The sequence below is a fragment of the Erinaceus europaeus genome, unplaced genomic scaffold, assembly GCF_950295315.1.
Source record: "Erinaceus europaeus unplaced genomic scaffold, mEriEur2.1 scaffold_712, whole genome shotgun sequence".
In the NCBI taxonomy this organism is placed as follows: domain Eukaryota; kingdom Metazoa; phylum Chordata; class Mammalia; order Eulipotyphla; family Erinaceidae; genus Erinaceus; species Erinaceus europaeus.
This window is the reverse complement of record NW_026648255.1, coordinates 26,424-39,174: the sequence shown is the minus strand read 5'-3', so window position 1 is coordinate 39,174 and position 12,751 is coordinate 26,424. Positions and strand designations below refer to the sequence as shown.

General features: G+C 44.2%; 1 protein-coding gene across 2 annotated transcripts in view; it reads left to right on the top strand.

The window, feature by feature from the left end:
• The window catches only part of ZC3HC1 (zinc finger C3HC-type containing 1), a 28,187-nt gene extending 16,772 nt beyond the window's left edge, over positions 1-11,415 (top strand). For both annotated transcript variants that reach the window (XM_007524197.3, XM_060184867.1), the window contains 4 exons: positions 3,275-3,518; positions 5,835-6,047; positions 6,694-6,900; positions 11,019-11,415. In XM_007524197.3, coding sequence (XP_007524259.1) covers positions 3,275-3,518; positions 5,835-6,047; positions 6,694-6,900; positions 11,019-11,087 — 733 coding nt within the window. In that variant the 3' untranslated portion in view covers positions 11,088-11,415. The remainder of the gene's footprint in view (positions 1-3,274; positions 3,519-5,834; positions 6,048-6,693; positions 6,901-11,018) is intronic.
• Positions 11,416-12,751: the final 1,336 nt, after the last annotated feature.

Below are 12,751 nucleotides of genomic sequence, written 5' to 3'. Positions count from 1 at the left end.
CTGTTAACATAACTGTTATGCTATCTGTCCCTGCCCTTGACTTATCTTACATATGCTTTTTTTTTTGGGGGGGGGGTTAATATCTTGGATATTCACATTCTTTTGGATAATTTTAATTTTTTTTTTAATTTTAGTGTATATGGCAGAGAATAATTGAGAGGGGAGGGTAGAGGAGGAGATACTTACAGTACTGCTTCACCACTTATGAAGTTTCCCCTTGCAGGCAGATGGGGACTAGAACCTGGGTCTTTGTGTACTTTAACCAGTTTTGCCATGACCCAGCCCCTGGAATAATTTTCAGTTAAAAGGTATTTTAGGAGAAATTTATAAAGTAGTCATTTAAAGCAGTTTTGCCAAAGAGAACACACCAACAGCCAAATATATTCTCTCTCTCTTTAACTGAATAAAGACAGAAATTGAGTGACCCAGGAGGTGGTGAAATGAATAAAGCACTGGATTCTCAAGCAAGAGGTACCGAGTTCAGTCCCCAGCAGCACATGTACCAGAATGATATCTGGTTCTTTCTCTCTTTCCTCCTATCTTTCTCATTAATAAAATCTTAAAAAAAAAAAAAAAAAAAGAAATTGAGAGGGAAGGAAGAAAGAAAAATATACCTGCAGCACTACTTCACCACTTGTGAAACCCTCCCTGCAGGTGAGGAGCAGAAGCCTAAACCCAGGCCTTTGTGTGTTGTAAAATGTAGCCTCTACTGAGAGTGCCACTACCTGGCCTCACAAGATAGACTTTTTTTTTTTTCAAATCACTACCAGGGTTATCACTGGAGCTTGTTGCCTGCACACCATTTTTTCCTTTTTAAATTTTATTTATTTTTATTGAGGGGATTAATGATTTACAGTACATACAGATGTTGATACATGTGTAAAATGTCACAGTTTTCTGCAACACACTCTCACCCCCAGGCTAGGTCCTCCTCCACCATCATTCACAAGGACCTAACCACCCCCCCCCCCACCTCTAGTCTTTTCCTTTGGTGCAATACACCACACTCAGTTCATTTCTGTTTTGTGCTTCCCCTTTCTGTTCTTATTTTTCAATTTTTATCCATGAGTGAGATCATCCCATATTCACCCTTTTCTCTATGGCATATCTCACTTGACATGATTCCTTCAAGATCCATCCAAGATGAAGTGAAGAAGTTGAAATTACCATTTTTAAAAGCTGAGGAGTAGTATTCCACTGTGTATATATACCACAACTTTCTCAGCCACTCATCTGTTGTTGGACACCTAGGTTGCTTCCAGGTTTTGACTATTACAAATTGTACTGCTATGAATATAAGTGAAAAGAGATCTTTTTTGGATGAGTGTGTTTAATTCCTTGGGATATATCCCCAAGATATATTGCCAGGTAATAGGGTGGGTTCATTTCTATCCTTCTGAGAGTTCTCCAGACTGCTCTCCACAGGGGTTGGACCTATTTACATTCCCATCAGCAGTGCAGGAGGGTTCCTTTGTCCCCACAAGCTCTCCAGCATTTGCTGCTGTTACCTTTTCTATGTATGACATTCTCACAGGAGTGAAATGGTATCTCATTGTTGTCTTTATTTGCATTTCTCTGACAAAGACTTGGAGCATTTTTTCATGTGTGTTGGCCTTTTGGATCTCTTCTGTGGTGAATATTCTGTTCATAACCTTTCCCCATTGGGTGGGGTCGACCATTTGTTTTTGTATTGCTGAGCTTGGGGAGCTCTTTATATATTTTGGTTGTTAGCCTTTTTGTCTGATATATGGCATGTAAAGATCTTCTCCCAGTCTGTGAGTCCCTTGTTTCTTTTGCTGTGCAGAAATTTATTTTATTTTATTTTTTTATATTTATTTATTCCCTTTTGTTGCCCTTGTTTTATTGTTGTAGATATTATTGATATCATTATTGTTGGATAGGAAAGAAAGAAATAGAGAGAGGAGGAGAAGACAGAGACGGGGAGAGAAAGATAGACACCTGCAGACCTGCGTCACCACTTGTGAAGCTACTTCTCTGCAGGTGGGGAGCCTGAGGCTCTAACCGGGATCCTTCCACCGATCATTGCGCTTTGCACCATGTGCGTTTAACCTGCTGCACTACTGCCCAACTCCCTGTGCAGAAACTTTTTTTTTTTTAATATTTTATTTTTAAGAGAGATTCAGAGAGAGAGAGACATACAGAAACACCAGAGCACTGCTCAGCTCTGGCTTATGGTGGTGCGGGGGATTGAACCTGGGATTTAGGAGCCTCAGGCATGAGAGTCTGTTTGCATAACCATCATCCTATCTCCCCACCCCAGAAACTTTTCAATTTGATATAGTCTCATTGGTTTATTTTTGTCTTTGTCTTCCTTGCAATTGGCCTTGTGTGTCATTGAAGATGCATGTAAAATTTCGATGGAAAAGAGTTCTTCTGCCAGTATTTTCCTCTAAATTAGTTGGTAGTTTCTAGTCTAACATCCAAGCCCTTGATCTCTTTGGAGTTTACTTTTGTGTGTGGTAAAATATGGTTGTTTGGTTTCATGCTTCTGCGTGTTTCAACCCAATTTTTCCAACAACATTAATTGAAGAGACTCTCCCTTCTCTATTTAATAGTTTGGATCCCCTTGTCCAAAATTAGATGTCCATAATTGTGGGGCTTTAAAATTTTTTTGTATTATTTGATAGGACAGAGAGAAATTGAGAGGGGAGGTGAGATAGAGAAGAGGAGAAGGAGCTGGGTGGTGGTGCACCTGGTTGAGCGCATGTATTGCAATGTGCAAGGACCCAGGTTCGAGCCCCTAGTCCCCACCTTGCAGGGGGAAAGCTTTGCGACTGTCGAAGCAGTGCTGCAGGTGTCTCTATCTCTCTCCCTCTCTACCACCCACTTCCCTCTTGATTTCTGGCTATCTCTATCCAATAAATAAAGATAATAATTTTTTTTTTTAATTAAAAGAAAAGAGGGGAAGAGAGAAACAGATGCCTGCAGCCCTGCTTCACTACTCATGAAGCTTCCCCGTCCACAGTGGGGAGTGGGAGCTCAAACATGAGTCCTTGGACGTGGTGACATGTGTACCCAACAGGGTGTGCCACTGTCTACTCCTCTCCCCCAAAATATCCTTATAGGAGATAAGAGATAGTTAACTTGGACTCCTGAGATCAGAGAACAGGGCCCTGAGCAGATGTGACTCCTGGCCCACTGGGCTGTGCCAGACATTCTTTGGATGAGACAGAGCATAGTCACAGATCCTTACACTTACTCCCTGAGAAACTGCGCTTTGAGAAAACTCATGTTCTTTTCGCTTCTTCCCCAGCTCTTCCTTAGAGCCCCTGCAACTCTCCTTGATAACATGTGCACAGTGTACGAGGAAGGTAGGGCTGTGGGGCTTCCAGCAGCTCGAGTCATCCATGACTGACCTGGATGCATCATTTGGCCTGACCAGCTCCCCCAGCTCAGGACCTGATGGGCGCTCAGAGCGCTTCCTTCTGGTGCCTGAGTCTCCTCGGAGGATGATGACGAGGAGCCAGGACACCACATTTTCCCCAGGCTTGGAGCAGGTATCGACTCCGTTGGCTTCATTGAGGTGGACTGTTTGAAAGTGTTGTGGATTGGTAGGCCAGGTGGTAGCGCAGCTGGTTAAGCGCACGTGGCGGTGAAGCAGGTCTGCAGGTGTCTGTCTATCTTTCTCTCCCCCCTCTGTCTTCCCTTCCCCTCTCGATTATTCTCTGTCCTATCCAACAACAATGAGGGCAATAACAACAACAATGATAAACAACAAGGGCAACAAAAGAGAAAAAATAGCCTCCAGGAGCAGTGGATTCATAGTGTAGGCACTGAGCCCCAGCAATAACCCTGGAGGCAAAAAAAAAGTGTTGTGGATGGAGAAGTTGGAGATGAACTTATGTGGGTAGGCTTCACCTCTGTCCACACTGATTAGAATACTGCATAGGGGTAGAGGTAGATAGCGTGATGGTTATGCAAATTGACCCTCATCCCTGAGGCTTCAAAGTCCTAGATTCAATCCCCTGCACCACCATAAGCCAGAGCTGAGCAGTACTTTGGTAAAAATAAAATTATCATCATCATCCTAAAATGATTATTAAAAACAAAAAAGACAAGTCCAAAATCAGTTTTTGCAACCCAGATCTTACCTGAACTGCTCTGCTCTACAATACAGAATTTAAAAAAAAAAAAGGGGGGGGGGGAGTCAGGCAATAGTGCAGTGGGTTAAGCGTAGGTGGAGCAAAGCGCAAGGATCGGCATAAGGATCCTGGTTCAGGCTCCCTGCTCCCCACCTTCAGGGGGCCCCACCTTACACAAACAGTGAAGCAGGTCTGCAGGTGTCTTTCTGACCTCCTCTCTGTCTTCCCCTCCTCTCTCTATTTCTCTCTGTCCTATCCAACAACAATGAATCAGTAACAACAACAATAACTAAAACAATAAAACAACAAGGGCAACAAAAGGGAATAAATAAATATTAAAAAAAAAAAATACCGGGAGTCGGGCGGTAGCGCAGCGGGTTAAGTGCACGTGGCGCAAAGCACAAGGACCGGCATAAGGATCCCAGTTCGAGCCCCTGGCTTCCCACCTGCAGGGGAGTCGCATCACAAGTGGTAAAGCAGGTCTGCAGGTGTCTTTCTCTCCCCTCTCTGTCTTCCCCTTCTCTCTTCATTTCTCTCTGTCCTATCCAACAAAGACATCAATAACAATAGTAACTACAGGGAGTCAGGCTGTAGCACAGAGGGTTAAGCGCAGGTGGTGCAAAGCACAAAGACCGGCATAAGGATCCCGGTTCGAACCCCGGCTCCCCACCTGCAGGGGAGTCGCTTCATAGGCAGTGAAGCAGGTCTGCAGGTGTCTGTCTTTCTCTCCTCCTCTCTGTCTTCCCCTCCTGTCTCCATTTCTCTCTGTCCTATCCAACAACAACAACAATAATAACTACAACAATAAAACAACAAGGGCAACAAAAGGGAATAAATAAATAAAATAAATATTAAAAAAAAACAATAGTAACTACAACAACAATGGAAACAATAAGGGCAACAAAAAGGAAATAAATAAATATTTTTTAAAATACCACTTAGTGTTTTCTTTTTCTTTTTTTACCCATTGCCACCAAGATTGTCACTGGGGCTCAGTGCCTGAATAAATTCACCATTCTTGGTGATCATTTCTTTCCCCGCCTTTTTTTATTAGATAAGACAGAATTTGAGAGGGAGAGGGAGACAGAAAGAGAAAGAGAGAAACACCTATAGACCTGCTTTACCATTCGTGAAGCTTTCCCCCTGCAAGTGGGGAGCAGGGGCTCAAACCCAGGACCTTGTGCATAATAATGTGTGTACTCAGCTGGTATGCCACTTCCCGGTCCCCATCACATATTGTGACAAAGCCACTCACCAAGTTGATTATTTTGTTTAGAAGCTCAATATTCTCTGAAGAGCTTAGTTCTGCAGGTAGCTGGGAAATCAAATCCTTACAGTGTAAACTAGAAAAGATTCAGGTTTTCTTTCTTTCTCTCTCTTTCTTTCTTTTTTTAATTGCCACCAGGGTTGCTGCTGGGACTCGGTGCTAGCACTACAAATCCACTGCTCCTGGCAGCCATTTTCTTCCTTTCCATTTTTTATTTGGTAGGACAGAGAGAAATTAGGGTGGGAGCAATAGACAGAGAGAGAGAGAGAGAAAAGATACCTACAGACCTGCTTCATGGTTTGTGAAGCTTTTCCCCTGCAGGTAGGGTAGCAGAGGCCTAAACCTCAGTCCTTGCACTTAACAGGGTACACCAACACCCTTTCCCCCAAAAGTACAGTTTTTACCTGCTTCTAGAAATGTTTCTCCGGCCCATAACCATTAGTATCATCTCCTCTTTCCCTAAGGCTGAAAGGAGCCCAGGCCCCATTGTCTCCCGATCTCGAAGCTGGGACTCTTCCAATCCACTGGACCGTCCTGACCCAGAGGCGGCCAGCCCCACCACCAGGAGCCGCCCAGTGACCCGAAGCATGGGAACAGGAGACACCACTGGCCTGGAAGTGCCATCCAGCCCCCTCCGGAAAGCCAAACGAGCTCGCCTCTGCTCCTCCAGCAGCTCGGTGAGTGAGTTCACCTTTACGTGTACAGCGCCCAATAGCTCACTGGGCCCTTGCTGTACGGCACAGAGCAGCGGGCCTGAGCCTTGCACTGGCATCCCATGGCTCCAAGTAGATCATGTGAATAGTACAAAGATAAGACAGGTGACCAAAGTGTGTGTGTGTGTGTGTGGGGGAGCAGCCAAGTGTTTTATCATTAGTTTCTTTGGAATAAATTGTAGAGAGGTAGTAATTATTTTCAGATACAGAATGGGGTAATAGCATAATCATTATGCAAAAACTCTTGCATGCCTGAGGCTCTAAAATCCCAGGTTCAACCCCCTCCACACACACACACCACCATAAACTAGAGCTGAGCACTAATCTGATAGAAACAATAATAATAATAATAATTTAATTAGATAAAATACTTCAGGCACACGGGACATCCGTGTTGTTAGGACAGAGTTGATGGGGTATAGTTTATTTTACATGAAGGGAGTGAGAGAATGTTAACACTGAGGGAAATATGTAGACAGAATTTAAAGAACAGTGTCAAGAGAGGTTGGTGGTTAGGAGATTCTGGGCTGAACAGCCCACAATAGCAGCATCTCTGTGACCTGACATAGCTTCTGCCCTTCATTAACAAGACCACCACCACCACCCCCAGGACACATCTTCCCGAAGCTTCTTTGATCCCACCTCTCAGCATAGAGACTGGTGTCCATGGGTGAACATCACAGTTGATGAAGAAAACAGGGAGAATGGTGGCAGCGAGGTGGAAGCCAGCCCCCCAGCGGAGCCAGGCTGGAAGCTGGTGCTGAACCTGCTCTTGGCCCACAGACAGTCCCATCAGCCAGCGGATACCAACTCCTTGGTGAGATAAGCTGGGGAGCAGGGGGTGCGCTCGTGCTTGTGTGCATGTGTCTGTGCGTGCTTGTGTGCGTCTGTGCGTGCATGCATCTGCGTTCTCGTGTGTGTGCATGCTGGAGTGTGTGCATGCTCGTGTGTGCGTGTGTGTGTGTGTGTGTGTGTGCGCGCGCACGCGTGTGTGTGCGCGTGCTCACAGGGTGAGGATGGCCCTGTGCTACTCACAGGGTGAGGATGGTGCTGTGACCAGCATCCCTGTCTACCCTCAGGTTTTTCTAAGTCAGGTTTCATCCTAGAGTCCAGGCAAGGGACCAGTGCACCTTCCTGACATTTACCATGTGGTATTCCATCAGATTCTAGTAAAGCCTTGGCCTTCTCAACCAAAATGCCTCAAAGAGGAAAAGAGGTACAGACACAGAAGTAGATGAGCTGTCTGCTCTCTAGAGCGCTGACATCCAGACAACAGTTTCATTCCTCACTTTGTGCACACACTGCCTCGCTCTGTTCCACAGCCCCAGAATGAGCCCAGCTTCATGCACCAGATCTTGGCTAGTCATCACTGAAGTGATGGCCGATGGTTAAACACATAGTTAAGAGCACATTTCTGACAAAATGTGTAAAAGCCAGTCATCAAGCGTTTGTTCTCTGAAGGAAGGAAGTGATGGGATGGGCACTAGGGAGTCATATGCACTGGGTTCCCTTTCTGGTGCTGACTTATTCCCAGATTTGCCCTGTGGCTTCCCTGGTGAATGAAATAATTTCTGGCTTCTGTTCTTTTCAGTGACAAAGCAAAAGAAAAAGAAAAGCTTCAGGATTCCACTACTGGGAATTATGGTGATGCCAAAAGCCCATGAATAAACCTTTGTAACCTTATGTAAATGAAGGTTTATTCCAAGGTGTTATTTTTTCTTTTAAAGAAAAATAACTTCATTTTTCCTATTTGAAATATAGAAAGAGTCAAGGAAATGGCATTAGTTACGCAAAAAGACTTATATGCCCAAAACTTCAAAGTCCCAGAATCAACTTCCAGCACCACTATAAGCCATTGCTAATCAGTACTCTGGTAAGAAAGAGAGAAAGAGTGGTCCGGGAGGTGGTGCAGTGGATAAAGCATTGGATTCTCAGCCCTGAGGTCCTGAGTTCAATCCTTGGCAGCACATGTACCAGAGTGATGTCTCTGGTTCATTCTCTCTCTCTGCCTGTCTTTCTCATGAATAAGTAAATAAATTATTGAAAAGAGAAAAAAAAGAAAGAAAGAAAGAAAGAAAGGAAACAGAAGAAAAGAAAAGAAGGGAATCGGGTGGTAGCGCAGCGGGTTATGCGCAGGTGGCACAAAGCACAAGGACCAGCTTAAGGATCCTGGTTCGAGCCCCTGGCCCCCCACCTGCAGGGAAGTCGCTTCACAAGCAGTGAAGCAGGTCTGCAGGTGTCTATCTTTCTCTCCCCCTCTGTCTTCTCCTCCTCTCTCCATTTCTCTCTGTCCTATCCAACAATGACATTAATAATAACTACAACAATAAAACAAGGGCAACAAAAGGGGATAAATAAGTAAATAAATATTAAAAAAAAAAAAAAGGAAAGACAAGAAGAAAAAAAAAACATGGTCTAGGAGGTAGTGCAGTCGATAAAGCATTGGATTCTCAAGCATGAGGTCCCGAGTTCAATCCCCGGCAGCACATGAACCAGAGTAATGTCTGGTTCTTTCTCTCTCCTCCAATCTTTATTAATAAATAAATAAATTCTTAAAAAGAACCAATGGGAAATATAGGAAGATATCTGAGGGGCCAGGTGGTGGCACACCTGGTTGAGCGCACACATTACAATGTGCAGGGACCCAGGTTGATGCCCCCAGTCCCCACCTGCAGAGAGGAAACTTCACAAGTGGTAAAGCGGTGCTGCAAGTGTCTCTCTGTCTCTTCCTCTCTCACCCTCTTAATCTCTCCCACCCCTCCCAATTTCTCTCTGTCTCTCCAAAATAAATAAACTGCATAGAGATTTAAGAAGAAGGTATCTGAAGTCAAAGATTTCACCACTTGTCAAACTGAAGAGATTGGATTTATCTTTGCCCATAAATTCTCTCTGCCTAGATCCTGAAATAGTGTACTGGCAAGATTCAATATTTACTGCTTGTCCTTTGTCACTGTCATACTAACAAGGTGATCTCATAATTGGCCCTGCATCCAGGATTTTTAAAAAAATATTTATTTATTCCCTTTTGTTGCCCTTGTTGTAGTTATTATTGTTGTTGTTGTTGATGTCATTGTTGTTGGATAGGACAGAGAGAAACAGAGAGAGGAGGGGAAGACGGAGGGAGGGGAGACACCTGCAGACATGCTTAACCGCCTGTGAACAACCCCCTACAAGTGGGGAGCTGGGGGCTCGAACCGGGATCCTTGTGCTTTGTGCTTTGCGCCACCTGCGCTTAACCTGCTGTGCTACCGCCCGACTCCCACGTCCAGGATTTTAAAAAATCTTTATTGGATAAGAGATAGCCAGAAATTGAGAGGGAAGGGAGAGCTAGAGACAGAGATAGACAGAAAGACACCTGCAGCCCCGCTTTACCACTTGTAAAGCTTTCCCCCTGCCAGTGGGGACCTTGCACATTGTAACATGTGCACTCAATCAGGTGCGCCACCACCATGACATCTCGTTACGTACTTTTTTTTTTTTTTAATGTTTATTTTCTCTCTCTCTCTTTCCTTCTCTTAATGAGAAAGTGTATGTGTGTGTGTTTGAGAGAGAGAGGGAGAGACAGAGACGAAAGCATCACTGTCCATATTCAATGCCAAGGGTCAAACCTGGGGCCTCAGATTTGCAAAGCATGCACTGTGCTGGCGGCCCCAGCTCCCTAACCACAGTAGCTAGCCTTTTAGCTTTTCTACAAGTGCTCTAGTTGGAAATACAAAATTTACAAAGGCTGTGGTAGAGGAACTTGATGTCAGAAAAAAAAAAAAAAAAAACATTGATGCTGTTTTTTTCCACTTAAGTTTCTTTCAACTTTGTCATTACATTTTAACTGAATTCCCCTTAGTCATCAGTAAGAGCTCAAACTTTTCCTCCGTGGGACTTACTATCATTGTTTAACATGGCCAGAACCTCACACAGGCATGATTTCTCCACCCCCGGGTTAATTTTTCCCCTCTAAGGGGTTGGGGAGGGCGGGGAGAGAATGAGAACCCAGGTCTATGTGCACTGTCTTGTTTGCACTTAGCTGTGTGTGCCACCACCTGTTCCCTTCACAGTGACTCTTAGAGAACCAAGTGTTTAATTTAATGAGAACTTTTATCTTTTAATGATTTGCATTATTTCTCAAAAAGCTTGCATCACTTTTTAGGCATGAGCAAAGGCTGTGGGATTCTTCCTGCTCGAGCTACTGGCTCAGTTATTCAACTAAGAATACCAGGCTCACAGTTTAAACTCTTCATGTGTCATTTAACTTAGTTATATAGCTGGCCTTGTACTGTACTTTTTTAGTAGAGGGAGTAGAGAGGGAGAGGAAAAATATGCAGATCTACTTAAAAATTCATGAGGTTTTCTCCTTTGTAGATGGGGACTGGGGGCTTGAACCTGGGTCCTTGAGCACCATCTGAGTCCTCAGATTTGTACAGTTGCCTTCACATAGGCATCATGTAAATGTGAATCCCTGAATGTAAGAAATAGTTAAAATAGTTAAGATAGCAGTTATAATTTAGGAATCATGATTAGGAATCATGAGTGTGTTGGCAGTGGTTTGACAGTAGAGCAGAGGGTTTTTTGGGTGTAGAGCTCAGGGATAGAACATTTCACTTCCTGGACTTTGTGATTTTTAGTCTGGCTTTAGGTGCATATTAAGTCTAGATTGCACAGTATAAAGTTGACTTGTTTTACTCAGTCCTAGCGCTCTCTACATGATGGATGACAGGAGAAATTTACAGGCCAAGCCTGCAAGCTTATCCACCTCCTATCTCTATAGGAGATTTTTTTTTTCAACCAGAACACTGTTCAGTTCTGGCTTATGGTGGTGTGGGGGATTGAACCTGGGATATTGGAGTCTCAGGCATGAGAGTGTGTTTGCATGACCATTATGCTATCTACCCTCCACCCCTCTGTAGAAGAATTTTATTTCTAACAATCTTTCCCATCCAGAACCTGTCTGAAAAATCAAGGAAGGTATTCCGAATATTCCGGCAGTGGGAATCTCTGTGCTCATCCTGAAGATCTCCAGTCCTTCCTGCTGAGAAGTGGAACATGCAACTCCGTAAAAACAAAGTGTTAGGTCTCCTTTTGGTCAGCTTTCCTCTGTTCTGGCTTAATTCTAGAGAGTCCCTACTGTGTAGTAACAATGAGTGTCCAGAATTGGTTACAGGAACCCAAGGACAGGGAAGAGCCAGTAAGCCTGGCTGTGTTACCAGAGCTGGGGGCTGTGACATAGATGCCAAGGACTCGAGCACTTGCAATGTCATGAGCACAGGGCGGTATCTCACCACTTACATCCAAGAAATATAACAGCGTGTATTAATGAAATGTTTGTTAAGATTCTTAACTGCTCAGACTGTTTTCTTTTCTATCCACTGGGCTGATCTAAAGGCGGCTTCAGTGGCATTGTCAACAAAGTTTGAATATTCGGCCTACTAAAAACGTATGTGTGATTCTGTTGTCAAGAGGAGGTGCTCCCAGGAGTCGGGCGGTAGCGCAGCGGGTTAAGCACAGGTGGTGCAAAGCACAAGGACCGGTGTAAGGATCTCGGTTCAAGCCCTCAGCTCCCCACCTGCAGGAGAGTCGCTTCACAAGCGGTGAAGCAGGTCTGCAGGTGTCTGTCTTTCTCTCCCCCTCTCTGTTTTCCCCTCCTCTCTCCATTTCTCTCTATCCTATCTAACAACGATGACATCAATAACAGCAATAATAACTACAACAACAATAAAAAACAAGGGCAACAAAAGGGAAAATAAAAGAAAATAACCATTAAAAAACAAAAAAGGAGGTGCTCCCAAGCCAAAGGCAAAATGATTTTCATTCTGTCACCAGGAGATCTCTCCTAATGTATTGCAGTGTAATGTATTGTAGTGTCAAGCGAATCATTCTTTCTCCCCTTTGATGATGGCGGGATAAGAGACTATTAAAACTACAAACAGGAAGAAAGGTTCTTCAGAAGAGACTCCTCTCTGTGAACCTTCTAGCTTAGAATTCCCTAGTTGGGGCTCCCCAACACTATTGTCCTGCTGATGTGAGTATCCATCTGCATAGTAAAGAAGCCTGGGGGCTGGGCTTAGCACAGCAGGTTAAACACACATGGTGCAAAGCACAAGGACCCATGCAAGGATCCCAGTTTGAGCCCCTGGCTCCCTATCTGCAGGGGGATCGATTCACAAGTGGTAAAGCAGGTGTGCAAGTGTTTATCTTTCTCTCCCCCTCTCTATCTTCCCCTCCTCTCTCAGTTTCTCTCTAGCCTATCCAATAAAACAACAGGAGCAGTGGATTTGTAGTGCCAATACCAAGCCCTAGCGATAACCCTGGAGGCAAAAGAAAAGAATAAAAGAAAGAAAGTGTTGCTTCAGGGATATTGGTATTGCACATGTACAAGACCTTAGCATTAAAAAAAAAAAAAAGGGAAGTGAAAGCATGACTGTAGGCAATAAAAATGAGCAAAAAATATATAGGAATATAGATGTACAGAGTCAACTATATCTGTGACATTGGGAGAACTGTTGCAGTTTCCACTGGAGGGCTATGGAGACATAGAACTCTGGTGGTGGGAATGGCTTGGAACTATACCCCTCATTGGCAAGGCCATAGGATAAGAGGGGTACAGTTCCACACAATTCCCACCACCAGAACTCCGTATCCCATCCTCTCCCTTGAGAGCTTTCCTATTCTTTATC